At 40.7% G+C, this 19879-nt stretch overlaps 1 protein-coding gene across 2 annotated transcripts in view; it reads right to left on the bottom strand.

Moving 5' to 3' along the window:
• Nucleotides 1–19879, bottom strand: part of RNF17 (ring finger protein 17) — a 45705-nt gene that overhangs the window by 8700 nt on the left and 17126 nt on the right. For both annotated transcript variants that reach the window (XM_079973308.1, XM_079973309.1), the window contains 16 exons: nt 19369–19559; nt 17790–17928; nt 16739–16898; nt 15823–15938; nt 15204–15324; nt 14274–14394; nt 13562–13786; nt 11571–11721; nt 11126–11244; nt 10635–10725; nt 8916–9025; nt 7951–8255; nt 6340–6503; nt 2922–3041; nt 1650–1730; nt 128–256 (listed from right to left, as the gene is read on the bottom strand). In XM_079973308.1, the coding sequence (XP_079829434.1) occupies nt 128–256; nt 1650–1730; nt 2922–3041; nt 6340–6503; nt 7951–8255; nt 8916–9025; nt 10635–10725; nt 11126–11244; nt 11571–11721; nt 13562–13786; nt 14274–14394; nt 15204–15324; nt 15823–15938; nt 16739–16898; nt 17790–17928; nt 19369–19559 (2343 nt within the window). The remainder of the gene's footprint in view (nt 1–127; nt 257–1649; nt 1731–2921; nt 3042–6339; nt 6504–7950; nt 8256–8915; nt 9026–10634; nt 10726–11125; nt 11245–11570; nt 11722–13561; nt 13787–14273; nt 14395–15203; nt 15325–15822; nt 15939–16738; nt 16899–17789; nt 17929–19368; nt 19560–19879) is intronic.

Raw genomic sequence — 19879 nt, 5'->3', positions numbered from 1 at the left:
TATTAACTACCAACTGAAAACACTGGATATGATGTGGAAGAACTGTAATGCAGGAAAAATAGCCACACTAACTAACATACACATGTTAAGCTTTATATAAATCTTAAGAGCTGAAAGAAAAGGTTACCAGTTTTGGCATGTGACCGACATCATCTTCACTAATGCAATGTTTATGGTACGCCATGAAAGATGAGAGCGACATTCCAGAGAAACAGAGTTTAACAGATACTTTATCCCATGGGTTGTCTGAGTGTTCCTGTTAAAGCCAGGCAAAAGATTACTGCATTATCATTTCTGCTACTGTTTTAACCTCAAAAAGTGGGCCTATGGCTGAACAGAACAAAGCTACTCACAGAACCCTGGAGAACAGATACACCAAGAACAACCACCACAGGTTTGTGGTTCTTGATTCTATGTATCAGTGCTCAAGTGGAAGCATAGAAAAAGCAAAGCATCGGGCACAGTACAATTCCATTGCTAACTAAGTGGCATGTTTCTTACTCCTGAGTATTTCCTCCTAATGTTTTTCATATTTGTTTCTAACATTTTATGGTTCTGTTATTTGTCTGATATCACTCTTGATAATAACATGGCTTGTTCTGTAGCTCTGTGTCTTACACCATCCCCTAATTTTGTAATTAGTAACCCAGCAGTTTGATTCAAAGCATATTAATATTCACATTTCAATACAGTAAGCTTGCATCTTATGCAAGGGTTCAGTTCCAAGGTAAGCCAGGAACCTTTGGACCCCCCCAATGCTTCTTGTCCAGCTTTGGGAAGGCAGTGCAAGAGTGCCAGCAGGGTCCTAGAGTCCCCGCACCTCTTTTCCAAAGCCTACTAAGTGCTTGTTCAGCTTTGGGAGGGAGGGCTCTGGGTAAAAGGTAAAGGACCCCGGACGGTTAAGTCCAGTCAAAGGCGGCTATGGGGTGCAGCACTCATCTCGCTTTCAGCCGAGGGAGCCAGTGTTTGCCCACAGACAGCTTTCTGGGTCATGTGGCCAGCATGACTAAACCGCTTCTGACGCAACGGAACACTGTGACGGAAGCCAGAGCGCACGGACACGCCGTTTACCTTCCCGGCGCAGTGGTACCACTTTATCTACTTACACTGGTGTGCTTTTGAATTGCTAGGTTGACAGGAGCTGAGACCCTGCCAGAGCCCTTCCCACATCCAGGTAAGCCTGTGGACCACAGCTTTATGCAGGTGTGGGGGAGGAGTAATAAATAAACAGGGAATTGGTTCCCTAGGGAGCCTCTTCAGCGCGCCCCAGGCTTCGGAATGCAGGCAGCTCTCCGGGAAGCCCTGGAGCGCAGGCAGCTCCCGAGGGTTGTGCAGAGCTTCCTGAAGCCTGGAGAGCGAGAGGGGTTGGTGCACACCGACTCCTCTCGTTCTCCAGGCTTCAGCGAAAGCCTGTATTCACCCCATAGGACGCACACACATTTCCCCTTCATTTTTGGAGGGGGAAAAAGTGCGTCCTATAGGGTGAAAAATACGGTAAATCCAAAATATGTGCAGCTTACTCTTGGAAGTCTAAGGGAATGATCCGACAAAATCCACTGGCAGAAACGATTTTTGTTGTTGTTGTTGGGGGTGGGGGAATTACTGACTGCAAGAGAAGCAGGACTTACACAATTTGTTTTTATGCTCACCATAATATTTATTTCAACAAGCCTTTTCGTAAGTAGTTCTTGAAGAAGTTCAACTGCATCCTGCTGCCAAACAGTTCCAACCTGGATAACCAATGTAGAAAAATCACCAGCACATCAGTAATTATGCAAAAGCACTCAGGACTGGCCCTATCTTGGAGATTAGAATGGTTTCAGCATCATAAGGAAAAAAATTAAGTTTGTTTTAACCGAACGTCAGTTTCTGCTTCACATGCCAAAATGTCTTGTGCAAAGCACCTCCCATGTTCTATATAATTTAAGCCCTGAGGTTTATATAGGAAGTATATGGCAGACAAGACTTCAGTTTCCTTTGTGCTAACAGGAATGGTATGTTGGGTTATTGCTCCACCTTCTGACCAAGGCAGGAACAAACACTATGGAGACGGGCTGGGCTCCCATTATGCTCTTGCTGGTTTCCTGCCTTGGTTCAGTTATGTTCATAGTTGCTCCTGTTTATCTATTCTCCTCAGGCTAGTGTCTCCGCAGGCTAGTGAATGGCACTTCAGTCATTACACGAAGCCCAACTTTAATAGTAGTAATAGTAATAGTAGTAATAGTAGTAGCAGTAGTAGTAGTAATAATAATACCGTATTTTTTGCTCTATAAGACTCACTTTTTCCCTCCTAAAAAGTAAGGGGAAATGTGTGTGATTCTTATGGAGCGAATGCAGGCTGCACAGCTATCCCAGAAGCCAGAACAGCAAGAGGGATTGCTGCTTTCACTGCGCAGCGATCCCTCTTGCTGTTCTGGCTTCTGAGATTCAGAATATTTTTTTTCTTGTTTTCCTCCTCCAAAAACTAGGTGTGTCTTGTGGTTTGGTGCATCTTATAGAGCGAAAAATACGGTAATTTTTATTTATTTATACCCAGCCCATCTGGCTGGGTTTCCCACTCTGGGAGGCTCCCAACTGAATATTAAAAACACAATACAGCATTAAACATTAAAAACTTCCCAACACTTCCCTTTATGTTGATACAGCCTGGGACGTTGTCCAGTGACTATTACATCCATGCTACAGCATGATGCCATTGTTTAGACTAAGACAGGAAAGCGATACGTCAACTTTAATATATTGCTATGTGGAATAGTCTGCCACCCTTTTAGCACAATCTTTTAAGAGTTTTCTCTTGAGCAGTTTTTCCATTTGCAGAAAATCCAGAAGCGTTCTGGAACTTATGAAGGCACAAGCGTAGCATATGTAATTGTTTCTTTGCTCCCTGTTCACAAGACCAGGGGCTTGCAGCCTCTACTTACTGGTATAGTTTTATAGAGCTGACATGGTATGGAAAATGGTGGTATGTCTGCATACAAAACAGTTGGATAGAGATGACATTGAGGAATCTTCTCAATATAGCCATAGTCCAAGTACTGCACCTACACAAAAAGCAACAAAATCAGTAGATTAATTCCCAAGCTTTCATGATGCGATTCTATTCTGTTTTTAAATGCATGCCAGCCAGGCACAACAGACCCATCCTTCGCTTTTTTACTCTAGAGGTAGTTTTGGGAAGTAGGAATGACCTAACTGTTGGGGAAGAGGAGCTATTGAGTCTCTTTAAGGTTGTCATGTCTACCTATCCACCCCAGCACCATGGACTACTTGAAAACTGCTGGGCTGCTTAATTATTTTTCTGCCTGTTGTAGCGATTGCAATGCACTATGCTGGATGAGTCTTGATTGCATTTTTCTTGCTTCTTTTATTATATTATATTTTATTGTATTACAATTTGAATTTTTCACAAACATGCTGCAGCTCACGCAGTTTGGGAACCTCTGCTTTAAAGGAAATAAGTACCTCGATTACAAAATCATGAACTGTGGTAGTTTAGCGAAGCTATTTAATAACACGCAAATTTATCAGGACACATGCAAGAATTACAGGCAAAACCTTCTCCCCCCATATTGTTGTTTAGTCCTTTAGTCGTGTCCGACTCTTCGTGACCCCATGAACCAGAGCACGCCAGGAACGCCTGTCTTCCACTGCCTCTTGCAGTTTGGTCACTCATGCTGGGAGCTTCGAGAACACTGTCCAACCACCCCCCATATTCGTGTGCAACTAATGTATGTGCAATCGTGCCCATCTTGGAAGTGACCCAAAAGTCACAAAAAGGGGCAGGGCGTTTGCAGGCTTTTTCAATGGTGTTTCAAATATACACAATTTCACTAATAGTAGTAGTAGTAGTAGTAGTAATATGTGTACCCCGCCCATCTGGCTGGGTTTCCCCAGCCACTCTGGGCAGCTTCCACAGAAGCCAAAAATACACTAAAATGTCACAGATTAAAAACTTCCCTGAACAGGGCTGCCTTAAGATGTCTTCTGAATGTCAGGTAGTTATTTATCGCTTTGACATCTGGTGGGAGGGCGTTCCACAGGGCGGGCACCACTACCGAGAAGGCCCTCTGCCTGGTTCCCTGTAGCTTTGCTTCTCGCAATGAGGGAACCGCCAGAAGGCCCTCGGCGCTGGACCTCAGCGTCCAGGCAGAACGATGGGGGTGGAGACGCTCCTTCAGGTATACTTAAACGTGCGCTGCCTTGGAACACAACCCTGTGTAAATGGGGGCTTGCCTGTACTCAAGTGTTATCTCCTGATCTCCCAGTTATCTTTTTTTTTTTAAATAATATTTATTAAAGATTTTCAAACATAACAGAAAAAGAAAAACATCCAAATTTAAAACCTAATTTTCATTAGCATCCTTCCAGGACTCCCCCCCCCCTCTTGTATTCCAATTCTTTCAAATAGATTCAACAAATTCTTACCCCAAATTTTAAAATTATTTATCATTGACCCAATTTAAAAAATATTTTCCCATCCCCTAAAATCGACCTGTTCCCTTCCACGAGTTCCCCTCTTTAATATGCAATACAGATTAAAATAAACAGAAAAATAGAAAAAGGAATAAAATGTAATTTAACACCCTTTGGATTCCAAATTTCCCTCCCCCCTTTCCCGGTTGCGTTCCCAATGTCCGTCAATATCTACTGTCATCCTGGAGCTCCCACATCTAAACCACAGTCCTTCACCAGTCCGCTTTGCCGTCTTTTTATTAGTCTTTGCCGTCTTTTGGTCATCTTTGATTTCACATGTCCAATCTTGGAAGGAGTCTATCTTCCAACTTTGTCCAGTTCTTGTTATTCTTGTTGTTCTCTCTCCTCCTCCTCCTCTTTTTTTTTTTCCCCTGCTCTCCTGCACAAATGTTCTAATTCCAAAAAGCTTCTAATTCCTCTGCAGAGGCTTTGTTATTCAGGAACAAAACATTACGTCAAGTCCCTTCCATTCTTCAATAGATAAATCTATTGTCTCCTTTAGTGTGTAGACCTCTGTAGACAAAATAGTGTTCCATTTCTGCAGTTTCCCAGGAGATAAAAAGTCCTATTCAAATTCGATGCCAACAATACTTGTAGTGTCCCACAGCTCCTCTAGAGGGATTATAGTAACTCAGTTTCCTTCCCGATCACACCCAACAGTCAAAGTAACTTATTATTCCTTGTTTTAAACAATTTATATCCAATTTGTAACAAATGTGACCAGCAAAGTCCTCGTAACAAAGTTCTCTTTTTGTTCTTCCGCTTTGACAGCTCCTTTGACAGCTGTCAAAACCTCTATTTCTCCTCTCCCGGCGCTCTTACGGATCGCTCCCGGGGTTTCCGGGGGGGGGGGTTGCCTTTTAATTCACATTCCACTTTTCTCCTCCAGCCCAGTCTTATAATTTTCCATTGCGAAGTTAATAATTTTATCAAAAAAAAGTTGCACTCGATCTTAGTTGTCAAATCCTTTGCTTTAGCTCCTCTACAACAGGGGGGAGGCTGACTTCCTTTTTGCACCTCCCCCGCTCACTCCGAATTTAAAAAGAATTTTTCCAATTTTTTAATCCAAGTTCCAATTACTCACGGGTTATTCTTTTAAAGTCCAAATTTTCAATGGAAGAAGTCAGCACTCTCCGTCGAATGGCATGCGGCTTCGCTCGGCAGGGGAAGCGGAGGACTCACAGCACCACCCCCCCGTCACCCGCTCCGCAGCCTTTAAAAAGGCTCCTTTGCGGGTCGGGGGGGACGCAAACGGTGCCCGCCGAGTCACCATGCCCATGGGTTTCAGCGCCCATGGTTTTTGAGGGTCCCCGCGTCGCCGGCGCGGTAGAACCCAGCCCCTGCCGAGCAGGCTCCCTCCGGAGCTCGGAGGGAGTCCGCCATTCGGCGATGGCGCCAACCCGGAAGTCCGATCTCCCAGTTATCTTCCTTTGTTTCATCTACAGAATTTCTCAATCACTTGTTATACAACGCTCAGAGCTTTACAGACACAATGTTCTACCACGTTCTTTACTCCTCCTGGGCTTAAGGAAAAGTTTTGACACAGAATAATGACCACCCCTAATGACACTTGCTTGATACGTAATGTGGCGAGGTGGTAGCAAACATACCTTACTTCTAATCAAAACTCATACTAAGAGGCCATGATAGGAACACATGAATATGCCTTATCCCAAACCAGACCACTGATCCATCTAGCTTAGTACTGTCAACACCAACTCCTGCTTCGGGCAGGAGAGAGTCCCAGAGCTCCCTGGAGATGCTAGGAATGAGCTAGGGTCCTTCTGCATGCCAAGCAGATACTCAGCTACTGAGCTTTGGTTCTTCCCCATCAAGGGAATGCAATTATTGTCACACCAGTCTTACCTTGGTAATGCCACAGCCAACTTCCAAAACTTCCCCTCGATACCACAATGTATCTGCTGCTCTTACAACACAAGCTTCTCCCTTTTTCCAACTGTAGGGTTCCAAAAGACCTAGACATTTGAAGTTCTTCTGTATATCGCTCATCAGAGTATTTAGCTGCTGCTCTGGAGAAAAATGCCAAGAAGGGAGCTTTGTTAAAGCTATTTATATGATCATTTTCAACCAAGCTCCATATATTCGTATAGTGGAATATCATTATAATGGCTTAACGGAATAATTTAAGAGTTGGAACATAAAATGTATTTGAATAAAATGCTAAATTTCCTTGAGGTATGAGTGGCAGCATTATTTACACTTTAGGAGAGGCTGGTCTAGTTCAGAGAAAGTAGAAACAGTCAAGAAAGAGGCAATCCTTCTCCCAGGGGAGGATTTTTTGGGAGGGCCTCTTTCTCCACTGTTTCTACTCTCCATGGAATAGACCTGCCTCTGCTACTGTAAAAATGCTACCTCTAAATACAAATTACTTCATGCTATACTGGCATTGTGTTTTTTTATTATTAAAAAAAGCAGGTACTCATTTGCATACTGCATGCATAGGGAAGTTTTTAATGTTTGATCTTTTATTGTGTTTTTAATATCCTGTTGGAAGCTGCCCAGAGTGGCTAGGGAGGCCCAGCCAGATGGGTGGGATATAATAATAATTATTATTTTGTACAAAATAGGACTGTCTGTTAACTAACTGACCGTTTGTGCAAAGTACTATGATAGGGATTGTAACAGAAATTAGAGAAGCCAATTTACAGCTAACACATGGCTAGCAATGGACTCCTGTGACATTCAATTATACAAATCCAAATTTGTCACAACTATTGCTGGAGCAGGTGCAGTTAAAGGCACCCTCTTTCATTTATGGAAGGCATAGGCCAGTTTCCCATACTTGGGAAAAATCATTCCTAGCTAGTAGGACCAGTAGGTCAGGGATGATGGCAATTGTAGTTCAAAAACAGCTAGAGACCCAAGTTTGGGGAAAACTGGTCTAGGCAATAGTGCAGACTTCCTTTTTCCAGCAATTTGTAGTACTTGATCCTATTCCGCTGCTCTCTCTTTAGAATGAATAGTGTCATATAAAAGATTTGATACTCAATTTCCTAGTGGCTGCCAGACTTGAAATCATGGCTTACTCAAGGATCTGAGTGGCTGCTCAATTAATAGTTTGTGTGCTAGGGTCTGGCAACTGGCTCTGGCTGAAAAATTAACAAAGTAGAAAAGCTGGGGGAGAAATACACACAGATAAGTTCTCAGCAACACGGTTCCAATTTGTTATATATGTAAGTACTGAGAAAAAACGCTTTGGCGACCAGCGAACAATGTCTCCTTTTGGAGGGACTCTGGTTTCTGGTCTCAAAGTTTGTTTCCTTTCTCTGCATCCAACTCTGGCTGCTTTTCCTGCTAGGCTGTTGAGCTGTGGCACACAGCTCAGTTTATGTTGTTTTGCAAGGTTTGTGTTGTATTTTAGTGATACATATCAGTAACAATCAAGTGTTAAGAAAATCGTGTACTAATGCTGCAATTGCATATCATCACTGCTGTATACAACATTTCCCCTTTTACCTTGTGACTTTGGAATCACATAAATAGTTCCCGTGTCTGAAACGCAGCTGACTACAGCACTGAAGACAAGTGAGTTAGGGACAGCTGGTGGTTTGTAGGTTTCAACCGTTACAGGGCAAGTCAAAGAGACCTTCAATTCTTGCTCTTTGTGATCTGTGATCGAAGGATCAACGTCTTTCTCTGGTTTGGAAGAGGTTGGTGTACATTCTGTGTCTGCAAGCAATTGGCTTACGTCTACATTCTCTTGCTGGAAGGGTGTGTCAGGTAGCTTCTCAAGGGATGCTGTACTAGGTGCTCGAAGGGAGCTTCAACAGAAAATATGTCAGCAAGTAAAGGAATCAAATCACATTCAAGCTTTAATTTTATTTCTAGCCCAAACACTTTTTCAGGCCAATTCTTTTCTCGAATTCTGCAGCTTAGGAAAGTTACTAAGGGGACCTGATCCTGAACTTACCTACTCATGGGGCAACTTTGACAGGTGGGTAAGACCACCTGCCTATCATTCACCCAACATCATGAAGAAATTATCTCCATCTGGCTTTTCCAAAGAGCTAGATGACACTTGGTGAAAAATACCCTCTAATACCTTTCTTAAAGAGTTCTAGTGCTAATTAGTCCTCAATACTATTGATAAACTAAACAGAGTCTGGTTGTCTGAGGTGCTAGCAGCTGTTGGCTTTCTTAGGAATTAGTAACATTAAACTTGCTTCAAGTAAAAAATAATAATACTTCACATTTATATAGTTCATTTCAAATGTTCAAAGCTTTTTGATATAAAGCATCTCAGTTATTACAATGTTTCTCTGAACAAAGGAAGGAAATGAACTTAGGCTTCAATAGGAAGGAAGTGCTAAATACTTCCTTTGAAGTCACACTATTTCCTGCCTTCAAGCGATAGGGAGTGCAAAACTCACTTGGAGACATCCAGCACCCAAGAGAGCATAAATATTCTGAAAAATGCATACCTTCTTGTTCTAAATGCCAAACCTTCTTTAATCATGTATTCCGAAATGTCAGTATATAGCCCTCCATCTTTGCTAAAAACTTTCACAGGTAAAGGTGACGTGTTACTTTCCTGGGATAAAACATACTTCTTGTAAGAAAAGGCAGCTACTGTTCGTTTTGTATTACTACTATAAAGTGAAACAAGGTTCTTCAGTGTGCAACAACTGGCCAAACCATCAAATTAATACACAGCGAACTGCTAGTTTACGGACATATGTCAGGAAATGCAACAAATCCTAGATATTTGTGCTGAGTTCACAACTTCTATATATTAGTAAATGAAATTGTAAACAGGCACAAGCTTCTGTGAGAAGAGTATGGCTAACTTTCCAAAAATATGTATTTATGATTGGACAGAAGAAGTACTGGATTACCAGATTGAGGAATAAATGGGAAAGGAATTGGGCAGACTATTATTATTAAATTAGTATACTGCCCTTCATCTGTAAATTGCAGGGTATTTCACAGCATAAAAATGTAAGATAAAAACACAAAACAAGATCAAATTTTAGACCTTAAAAGACCAATTGGGTGAAGATTAGTGAGAAATGTTTAGAACTGAGGCATCTTCTGTTTATTTAAAATGTGTTCCCTTCACCACCAGGCCTGATTTAAACTATCCTGAGCGAGTGACAGAATTTGGGAACCCTCCATATTCTAACTGATGGGATAGGCAATTAGAAAGCCAAGTCCTTCCATCCAGACTTAAGACAATAATTTGTATTCCCAGATGTTTTTACAGCTAGGACATTAACATACATCATACAGAACAACTGGAGAGAATGTTGTTAACATCTCTGCACGATACTCTTTGCTAGATATTGAACACTGGCCTAGATGTCACCCTGTTTGCAGATAAACCAGATAGCTATCTTGAATATTTGGACACAGCCATAACCTTTCTTGCAGGAGGGAGTGACCAACACCAAATGAAGGGTTCTGGGATGCAGAATATCAACTGCAACCTCCCAACAGTGTTACTTCACCCCCAAAGGCACACTCCTCCATTGCCTCTTGAAACAGATGGATGCCAACCAAAGTATTTGCTTGTAGAGCAGGCTCATAACTTAGGTGGATTTTACTTGCACAGTTTCAACTTTACACGCTTGGTGGCTGGCTGGTTGAAATCACAAATTAAATGCCAAAAATTTTATGCCAGGAAGGGCTTGCTGTCAAGCCAACATGTCCTTAAAATGATCTGCCCGCTCCCTCAACATAAGCTGGCAAGTTTTCACTAAACTCAATGGTTTCCAAAGGAGACTATGATGTTGGCTGAAGTGTTCTTAGCCAACTACCTGATTCATCGTCATTACTTAACCAACTGGATTCTATCACAGCAGCCAGATTGTGCTCTTTTCACTACAGGGAGAAGCTAGTAAAAATACTGGCCAATTCTAGTTCTAACAAAGCAGAACCACACATACATTTTGTCACTTCCTCCCTAGAGAGAAGTGTTCAAGGTTGTGTGAGCTAAGGCATATTCTAAGTCTTCATCCAGACAGAATCTTGGGGGCCCGAAGTAATAGAGGGACACGTTCCAGTATCTTAGCCAACTACTTACTCCACGTTTCAGTTGTACAAAGAGGTTACAATTCTCCCCCCAAAAAACTTGCACTGGTAAATCAGACATTTACTACTACAAAGCTCTCTATTAAAGTTAGGCCTATACCACTACTAACCTGTATTATTAGGTTTACCACAGCTCCAGTTAAGTAACGTGCAAGAACATCGCAGGCAGTTCCTGTCCACTGCTCAGTCCCACCAGCTGGTCTAAAACAAGATGCATAGGGAGGAATAAAAATCATTTCATCTCAAATGATACCCTCTCCCCTATTGTTCATACAATTGCTGGAGAGGACACAGATCTTCTGGCAGGCAGAACATCTGTAACAGCATCAGTTCGATTAAGTATTATATTTTTCAATTGCCCAGTGAGTCTCATTCCTTATTTTAAAAATATAGAGAAAGTCTTGTTGACAAATACAAATGCTGCCCAAGGAGCACTGGAAATGGCCACTCCTAGTGTTTCTACATGGTATGTGAACACATGGTATAGCAGATACAGGTTTGGGCACCCTGCTTCAGGCCCAAGTTCACATCCCAACACCGCTGCAACACTTGCAGAATGGGAGAAAGCATGTTCCGGAACTGAATGAAACGGACACTTTACCTTATGTCTGTTAGTGAGCACTCTATTGCAAGAGGCTTGTGCATCTTCAGATTCTGCTCAAGTTCTCTTAGGGAGACAGTATCTATAGTTTTAGTTATGCCAAAGTCAATGAGGAACACCTGTAAAAGACAGGTGTAAGAAAAATACAGTTCTTCAATAGCCCAAATTAGACTTATCACGGACCTACAAAACTCTGGCTGGCTTTGTTAGGAAACTTCTCTTAGCCGGCTACAGAGTACAAACCTCATGATGATACTGCAAAAATCTTTCATTCATTTTCAAAAGAAGTAATACATCATTTAGCCTGTTTAACTGATTAATAAGTTAAGTTTTTATCTAGGATAAAGAATGCATTAAATTCCACGTATTAAATCACTAAATGAGTGCTTCCTAGTCATAATGAACACAGTGATACTTATCTACATAAAGCAGTGATTTTATTTACCTCAAGTTTACTTTCTGAAACAATCCTGCGGATTTGGCCTCTTTGCCACTGATTCAGATCATGTACATAAGCAGCACAATTCATATCAATTTTCCATTCAACTGTTTCTCTTTCTGATTCCAAGTAAGTGGCTGCCATCTTTTCCTGTAAACTAATATTATAAGTAGCCAAACAGACAATCAAATCTACATTGCCAGTATTGTTCTGAAAGAAACATACTTTTCTAAAGGTTAAAGATACAGTAGGGTCAATAATTTATTTAACTGTTAAGATTACAACTGTACATTATTTTCTAGTCTTGAAAATAATGCACAGTTGTGTGTTTAGAACCCGCGCTTCACCATTTAGTTCCAAGGACTTTAACAAATATGACATTAACACAAAATAATTAGCAATATTTCTAAAGGGGAACACATAAAACATGAAATCATAGATAAAGCATCAATAAAACTGTACATGGGATGTCATTCCACCCCATGGACCTTAATCAGCAGCAGTAGCACAAGAAGGGACTCATCTCAAAACGTTCTTTCAAATATTTAAACCCCAGTTGATCAGGGCTTTCTTTATATGTCATCATAAGCACCTAATAATTGGCAATCAATGCAATTCTTTTAGACTCTGTTATATGAAACCAGACAGTGGTGCCCATTAACCAATGGTGCATTTCGCAACATCTGAACCTTTTTCAAAGGCAGCACCACGTAACAACACATCCACTCTATTGTCCACTCTAGTTCATATAAAGTGCCTAACTGCAGCTAGACTCTCTCTGTTTGGGAAAGCCTATAGCCAATGAACCAGCTCAAGCAGAGAATAGGCATCCCTAGCTACAGAACCCACCCAGGCTTCTAGTGGCAATATAGCCTCTAGGAGCAACTCAAGCTACGCACCTACTTTTTCAAGGAATCCAACCTCATCTAGAACAAGGTACCTCTTCAAATCCAGTATCCAAGAACCCACAACAACTTTGTTTTGTATGGTTTCAACCGACCCACAACCAGCCCATACTGCCTCTTCCAAGTCAGATGGAAGAAGGGGAATTTTCATGTCGTCTGCGTATTTGATGATACTTTACTCCAACTCATTTTTGTCAGCAGCTTCATACAGATGTTAAATACCATGGGAGTTGGGATCAAACCATACAGAATCCTGCAGGTCAGTTTCCACATGGCTGAGCAAAAAAACAACAACCCATTACTGTTCTCAGAAAGCACCCCCAGCAGGTAGAGTGGAATCCACTACAAAGCCATGCCTCCAGCCCTAAACCACCAGAGGTTCTCCAGGACACTGTGGCCAATGGTACAAAAAACCACTAAGTTCATACACCATAACCAGGGCTGCATTCCCTGCATCCTTTCTTCCAGATAATTAATTTGCTCCTAGTATGCTTATAGCTGAACTCCCACCATCATCATGAGCACGTTGTCCAAACAGAACACGGAGCGCTTAGCTTGAATGTTCCCTTCGCAGAGTAGGCAGGAGCAGGCCAGAAAGAGTTGGTTACTTTCTTCCAACGTTTATGTCAGGTAAAGGGATGAAAGGACCATAAAAATCTGGTCCATCCCAGTTCTGCATGAGGATAAGACCAAGTCTTTCCTGTCCCCATGCATGTGTATGTCTATCTATTCTATCTATTAATCCATCCATCTATGTAAAATATTTTTCTGTCTTTAACTTTCAAACATTGGCGTGCCAGCCACCCACAATCGGAAGTGGCCAACATGCTGGGTGTCTTGCCACTAGTACACTTTAATCACAAATCCAGCAATCCTGGGAATGACACGAAATTCTGTGGTCCTCAGGGGGTATTTTACGGAAAAAACATGGCACACTGGCAGCAAAGACTCCTTTCTTAGTTTAATGGCTATTTTCATCATCCTGCAGGAACTCTGGAACATGTAGAGTTAAGCAACAACAATTGTCAAAAACGAAAAGAACCAAAAAGCATAAAGTGCTCTGACCCAGGTCAAGTGGGAAAAGGAACTTACCTTTTCAGAATCTGTTCTGATGACATCAAATGCACATAGAACTTGCTTGGGGACACAACGTGACTAATTCGCACTTGCAGTTCTTTGCTGCAATCTAAGTTTGTACCTTCAAACTGTATCGACTCTTCATTCCCAGGCTGTAAATTATCTCCATGAGCTTTGAATAGTTCTTCTGGAGTAGGATCCCAAACTTCATGATGTGATTCGGTAATCATTTTGGTGTCACTGTAGAATTTGGTTTTATTTAGTTTTTTGTTTCATCTGCCAGTATCAGACAAATAGAAGCAGAAATGCCCTCCACAAAACATGACCAGCAAGTTTTAAACAAAGACCTGGTTGGCATGTTAACATTAAGCCAAACCATGGCTAAGTGTAAACAAGCAAGAGTGATGGTTTACCGGGGGGGGGGGGGGAACCCCCACAATGTCACACTACCCTTGCTATGCACAAACTTGGGGTTGTGGTGTGATTTGTCTTGCTCCAAAATGAACCATGAGCTGTGAACCAAGGTTTGTTTCTTGGCTTAGTATTCAGTTTGTTTGGAGTGAGACAAAATCGTGAGTCTAGGTTTGTACACAACGCTAAGCCAAGCCATTTAAGCACTACCTGAGATGACATTACATACACTTCACTGAGAAATATTAGGCTGCTCGAATTCAGAAGTTGCAAAAATATTATGAGCATGTTGAAGTTAATGAAGCAGCACACTCACCTTAATATATAAGATGCCAGACCTTCTTTAACCAAGAGGCTGTTAACACTCCAAGATGCCTTTGGTGGCACACATACACTTTCATAGAGCTCAACAGACAGAATATTGTCTTCAGATTTTTCTAGATGCAGTTGAAAGAGGTTTAAGTTCAAAATGTCAAAGGAAAAAAAAATTAGCTACGGGTGTTGGGGAAAGGAGGCAGCATGATGAAGGTCATAGTTGCGAACCATTTTATTTTACTTCATTATGTTGGGGATTTTATTGATTTTACCTACTGTGGTTTTTAATTGCTTTTGCATTTTGTAAGCTACCTTAAAAAGTTACGTAGAAAGGTGAGGAACAAAGAAAACCAATTATTAAGACCAGAAGGCTCCTTCAAGACGATTACTTAATAAAATGTAGTGCCTGTGTATTTCTGTGACAGATAATTTAAGTCTCTGCATTAAAAAACTCGATTTTTTTTAACAAGTGTTCTGAAAGTCTGATATTTCCAAAGCTCCATATTCTTACAAATAATTTTATCTCATTTGTCACCAAAATGGTCGTGTGATGTAGGTTAATCAGATACTGTGACTTAAGAGTTAGCCAGCATGTTTTATGGCTGAATTCCAAATACTTGCCCCTCCTCCCAACTGGAAAACCATTGATCGGGTTGGGAATAAGCTGCCCTGGTGTTGCTGGCTGGACATATCTGAGCACCCAGCTAATCCAATTAGGTAGGGAAAGGGAAATAGTGCTACACTCATGACAAGAGCAGCAAGCAGTCCTAACAACATTAAGGAGAAATTGAGAATTTCCCTGACAGGCTGGATGGGAGGCACTGTCCCTATCAAGTTGCTGTCCACTGAATGGATGATTTGGTTTTTGAGACAGCAACTCTATTTGGCTCTCAAATACTGACTAAGTTACTCAAGACAGGGGAACACTTACCAATAATAAAGCAGAGCATACATTTATCTTGAATTAGTTCTTCAAATCTGTCCTTTGATTTACTACTCCATTCATTTGCTCCTTTATTTGGTATGATATGGGCCAGCTTGCACCTGATGGCCTAAATTATAAAACATAGCCCAATTTGTTTATTTAGTTTCAATGCCATCGTTCCTTCAGTGAAATTTCAGTGTGCTTACACAGGGCTCCCAGCAATCTCTAATCTAGGCAACAATTAAGTATGCATCTCCTGTAGTACTTTCTTGCTATAGCACAAAGTATTCTCGGACCCACTGCTGAGCCACAGGGTGCCTACCTTTCGCACAACAGCAACTTGCCCCGCTCTTAAAACATGGCACTTGTGTGAAAATTTCTTTGGTTCTGCATGTGTTGGAGGGGAGATAGATTCTTAGAGAAAAGCTTGACACACGGCTCACTTCTGTCTATTACATTTATCATATTGTTAGAATTTAGTGGACACAGAATTACACTTTATCAGAGGAGATAATTCACAAGCATTAGGAACTGAACTCCAAGCTGCGCAGAAGGTGCTTTGTCAGGAATACAGGGCATTCTGCATATTTAGATTTACCTCATGCGGGATGCAGTTCTAACTTACCTTTGCTGGGAGAGCTAAAAACTCATCTTTGATTTTACGCATGTCTTGCACATTTATTTTAGCAGTGTTCCCAAAGTCAACATATTTGACCTCAACTTCTTGGTGGCCTGGCAATCCTTTAGAAAACATTATGCGGTTAGGAATCAATGATACGTGGACATTATAAAATTATTGGAAACATTTGTGTACACCTACAACAATAACAGTCTCAGTCCAGCCGTACCTCGGTGATTGAGGTGCAGCATTAAGGAGAGCGATGTTACTGCAGATATATGTAATGCTATCCAAGCTCCACACACAAACTTTGAAATCAACATCACTTCCTTCAAAACCATCCATCAAATACTGCATGCATGGCAATTTTTAATAATGGCAATAGCAACACACAAGAGTCAGATGCTCTTTTACATTATTAAACAAAGAGAATTCATTAGCCTGTTTTTCAATAAAAAATATCTATGGTTTTATATGTTATATTAAAAAACTAAGAAAGGTAGCATGTTAATGAACAAGTTACGGCACCCCATATCAGAAACAGCAAACCATGGTTTAACACTTGCCCCACAGATCAGAATTAAAACCTAAATTTTGAAGTGGGTTTCAAATTCTCATTTGGAGCTCAACTGTGAACCATTGTTTGCCTGTTTTGGCTGCAACTTCAACCTGCCTACGGTTTAGCACAAACTAGAAAAGTCGAGCCATGTGGCTATTAAACCCTGCTTCGTTGTAGGAAAGATGGGTGTATTACTTGGACAAAAGAAATCACAGTGGGAGAATGAAATGGGAAAAACCAGCATTCATTTAAAACAGAAAATGAATTAAATAGGTGTCTTGAAAATATCAAGGTGATTTGATGGGGGGAGGGAATCAAAACAAAAGTTTTGATTCCCTCTAACCTAATACTACAGTTACTTACCAATAACCTGTGCCCTGTACCAAACTCCATCCTCTTCGAATTTTGCTATGCATGGTTGACCCTGGACTGGACAGAGAATTTCCAAGCCAACTCTGCTGTCATTTTTATATACTTCCTCAACTTTGCTCAGAAAAGCTGCAAATTCTGGACCTTCTTCTACCTAACACAACGGAAACAGTATTAATCACTATGGATTGTAGTCAACACACTCTTACTAAATATTACATCACACAGAAAGTCAAACTGATGCACTCTGTACCTAAAGTACTCGATTTTACATCTGCTGAAGAAATTGGGGAAAGTGGCACATGACACACTGAAGCCAGACTGATGCGTGAAGATGCCTATCAGATAGCTGAGAAAAGGCAGCTGATATGGGAGACTTGCTCAGCTGACATTGCAAATTAATCGCATGCAAGGTGGAGAGCTCTTAAGCTCTTTCCATGCCGAGTTTTTCTGGCACGGCAAAAGTTTTTAAGCTCTCTGCCTTGCTAACTAGGCTTTGGGAGGATCTCGCATGGGCTCATCAGCCCCATAACATCTCATGAGAACCTCTCAGAGCCCAATAAAAGCAAGGCAGAGAGCTAAAAAAGTATCTGCCTTGCTTCAGGGTGGTGGTGGTGGTTAAGATTCCTTTAGTGTGCTGGCTCCAGAAAGGAAGATTACTTGTGCAGGGGTAGTTCCTAAGGCAACTGTGGCTTCATGTCCCTGGAACATAGTCCCCATTTAGGTTCCGAGTGATCTGTATATAAAACAAGCACTAGAAAAAGATGTATTAATGTATTTTATACATCTGAAATGGTAACTTGAAAAACACACTACTCCCAATTTCCAGCAATAAACTTACCTTTTTATGTTCCAAAATAGAAAGTGTACAGCATTTCAGGAAGCATTTCTTTTCTTTTTGTAAAATAATTTTTATCAATTTTCCATTAATAATATTCCAATTAATAACAAAATTAATAACAAATCAAATCATATCATACCAAATCTCAGGAAGCATTTTTCAATAATGTCAACACAAAAATTAAATATACTGAATAATACTTACTAGCTGAATGTAGAAATCACCTGGGCTAGTAATATAACTAACAACAATGGTGACTTCTGTATTTTTCTCTGGTATTGCAGGTGCCCAGTACTGCAGGAATTCAATGTTTTCAGGTTGATCAGAAACTTCAGCACGAAACCTAGTAAAGTAAGAATCTAGAATGAACTGCTGAAGTCAGCCACAAGAGGAAGTTTTCTATGGCCCCCACCACTGCCTTTTTCTAGAAAAATAGGCGCCAGTACTCACAATGAAGTTGTTACAGTAAGTGCCACATTTTTTAACAAAACAAAAAGAGAGGTGCCGATACTGTGTACCCTTGAGCACCCCTTGAAAAAAAGCACTGGCTTCCACTGAATTCCGCAATTTAATGACCTGCATTTGAAACACATTTGAGAAGGCGCAAGACATACTGTATTTCCCCTTGTATAAGACTATTTTTTCCTAAATTTTTGAAGTTTAAAGTAAGAGGTCGTCTTATACATGGATAGTGCATAGTGCATTTTCTTAATTTTAGGTTAAGAAATAGAGGTCGTCTTGTACATGGGGGCGTCTTATAGACGGAAAAATATGGTATTTGTGTGCAAGACTGCAGGCAAAGCATGACAATACAGGAACATGCACAGCCAAGTTTCCTCTTTCCTGACTTTCTAGTGTTGCCCTTTTCTACTTTACTCTGCCTTCGCCCAGTTGCAGCCCCACAAGAACAAATCAGCAAACAAATCGAAATGCCCATGACCAGTAAGTAGGAACAAGGTCTGAAAGTTACTGGGCAAGGCCAAGCAGTTTATTTCATGAGATGGAAATGAAATGCCATTATTTGGCAGGTAGAGTAGGATATGCAGATATTGGGAAGGATCAGATTGATTATTCACTTACACAGAGACGCCTCCTTCAATTCCATGTCTCTGGTAGGGGCACTGATCAGTTTAAAGATATAAACTATGGGGCTAACATGCTTATATCCAGATTTCATATTATTGTATCTTAAGAAAAACATAGCATTTGCATTTTAAAATAAAAAATTGAATCATAAGACATTTATCCACTCTGGAAGGTGGGGAAATAAACTGAACAGATTAAGGAAAACAGGATGATGGGAAAATGGCGAAAACTGACTGTAGGTCCCTTCCAGTACCACAATTCTATGATTCTCCATTCTCACCCTCACTACACCAGATCTTTTTAAAAAAATATTTAGGTTAGTGGTATTTAACAGCTAGGGGGCTTTAGTCAATTTGTGGCCAATTCTTGCTCTCTGTTATAAAGGAATACAGTCGTACCTTGGCTCCCGAACAGCTTTAGTATTCAGTTTGAATGTGAAAAATAAAGTGGCTGAAAGCCCAACTGGAGAGAACAATCTAGAATTTTAGTAATTAAGCATTTGTAGCTAATCATGCCAGTAGCAGAGAAAAATAAGATGTTATCATCTTAATCCAGTCTTTATAGCAGACATAACCTCCCCCAACACATAATCACACTCACCTAAAGTGTGTTTCATGATTTCAAGTTTTAATTAAGTACATTTTAAAAAATAACCCTATTTTATCTCTAACCCTGAAATGCTTTGTATTGCATATACCTTGCCAAGTCCATAAAAACTAAAGCATCTCTGAGAGATACAGGCATGTCACTACTTATTTTGTTTGCTGGTGGTTTCATCAGATCAACAATAAGCACACCATCCTCTTCTCTGAAGACTTTCATTAGAACAGCTTTGTTTTTTACCATTTTCAAAAATTCTGTCCTTGCTTTTCTGCTCCAACCTTCAGCCTATTGCAGAGGGAGAGAGAAGTTCAAATCCTATCCACCTGTAGACTTTAGGATTTAAGTACAGTACCAAGAACTACTAAATACCCAATATGTAACAAAACTCAGGACTTAACCACACTGTTATGTACATTGCATGGCATCCAAACAGATCAAGACTTTCAAAATAATAATTCAGACACCATACCACACCAATTAATTTTTTCCAAATTGAACTAGCAATGTTTACTCATAACTGTTCTTTGAATGTGTATTCTGTGCAATCACAAATAGGAATGATCTGTGAGGAAGACAGGTTGAATCTTCTAAAACATGGGTAGGCA

Source organism: Podarcis cretensis (assembly GCF_951804945.1).
Source record: "Podarcis cretensis genome assembly, chromosome: 4".
In the NCBI taxonomy this organism is placed as follows: domain Eukaryota; kingdom Metazoa; phylum Chordata; class Lepidosauria; order Squamata; family Lacertidae; genus Podarcis; species Podarcis cretensis.
Note: the sequence above shows the minus strand (reverse complement) of the source record. Positions and strands in the feature narration are given on the sequence as shown.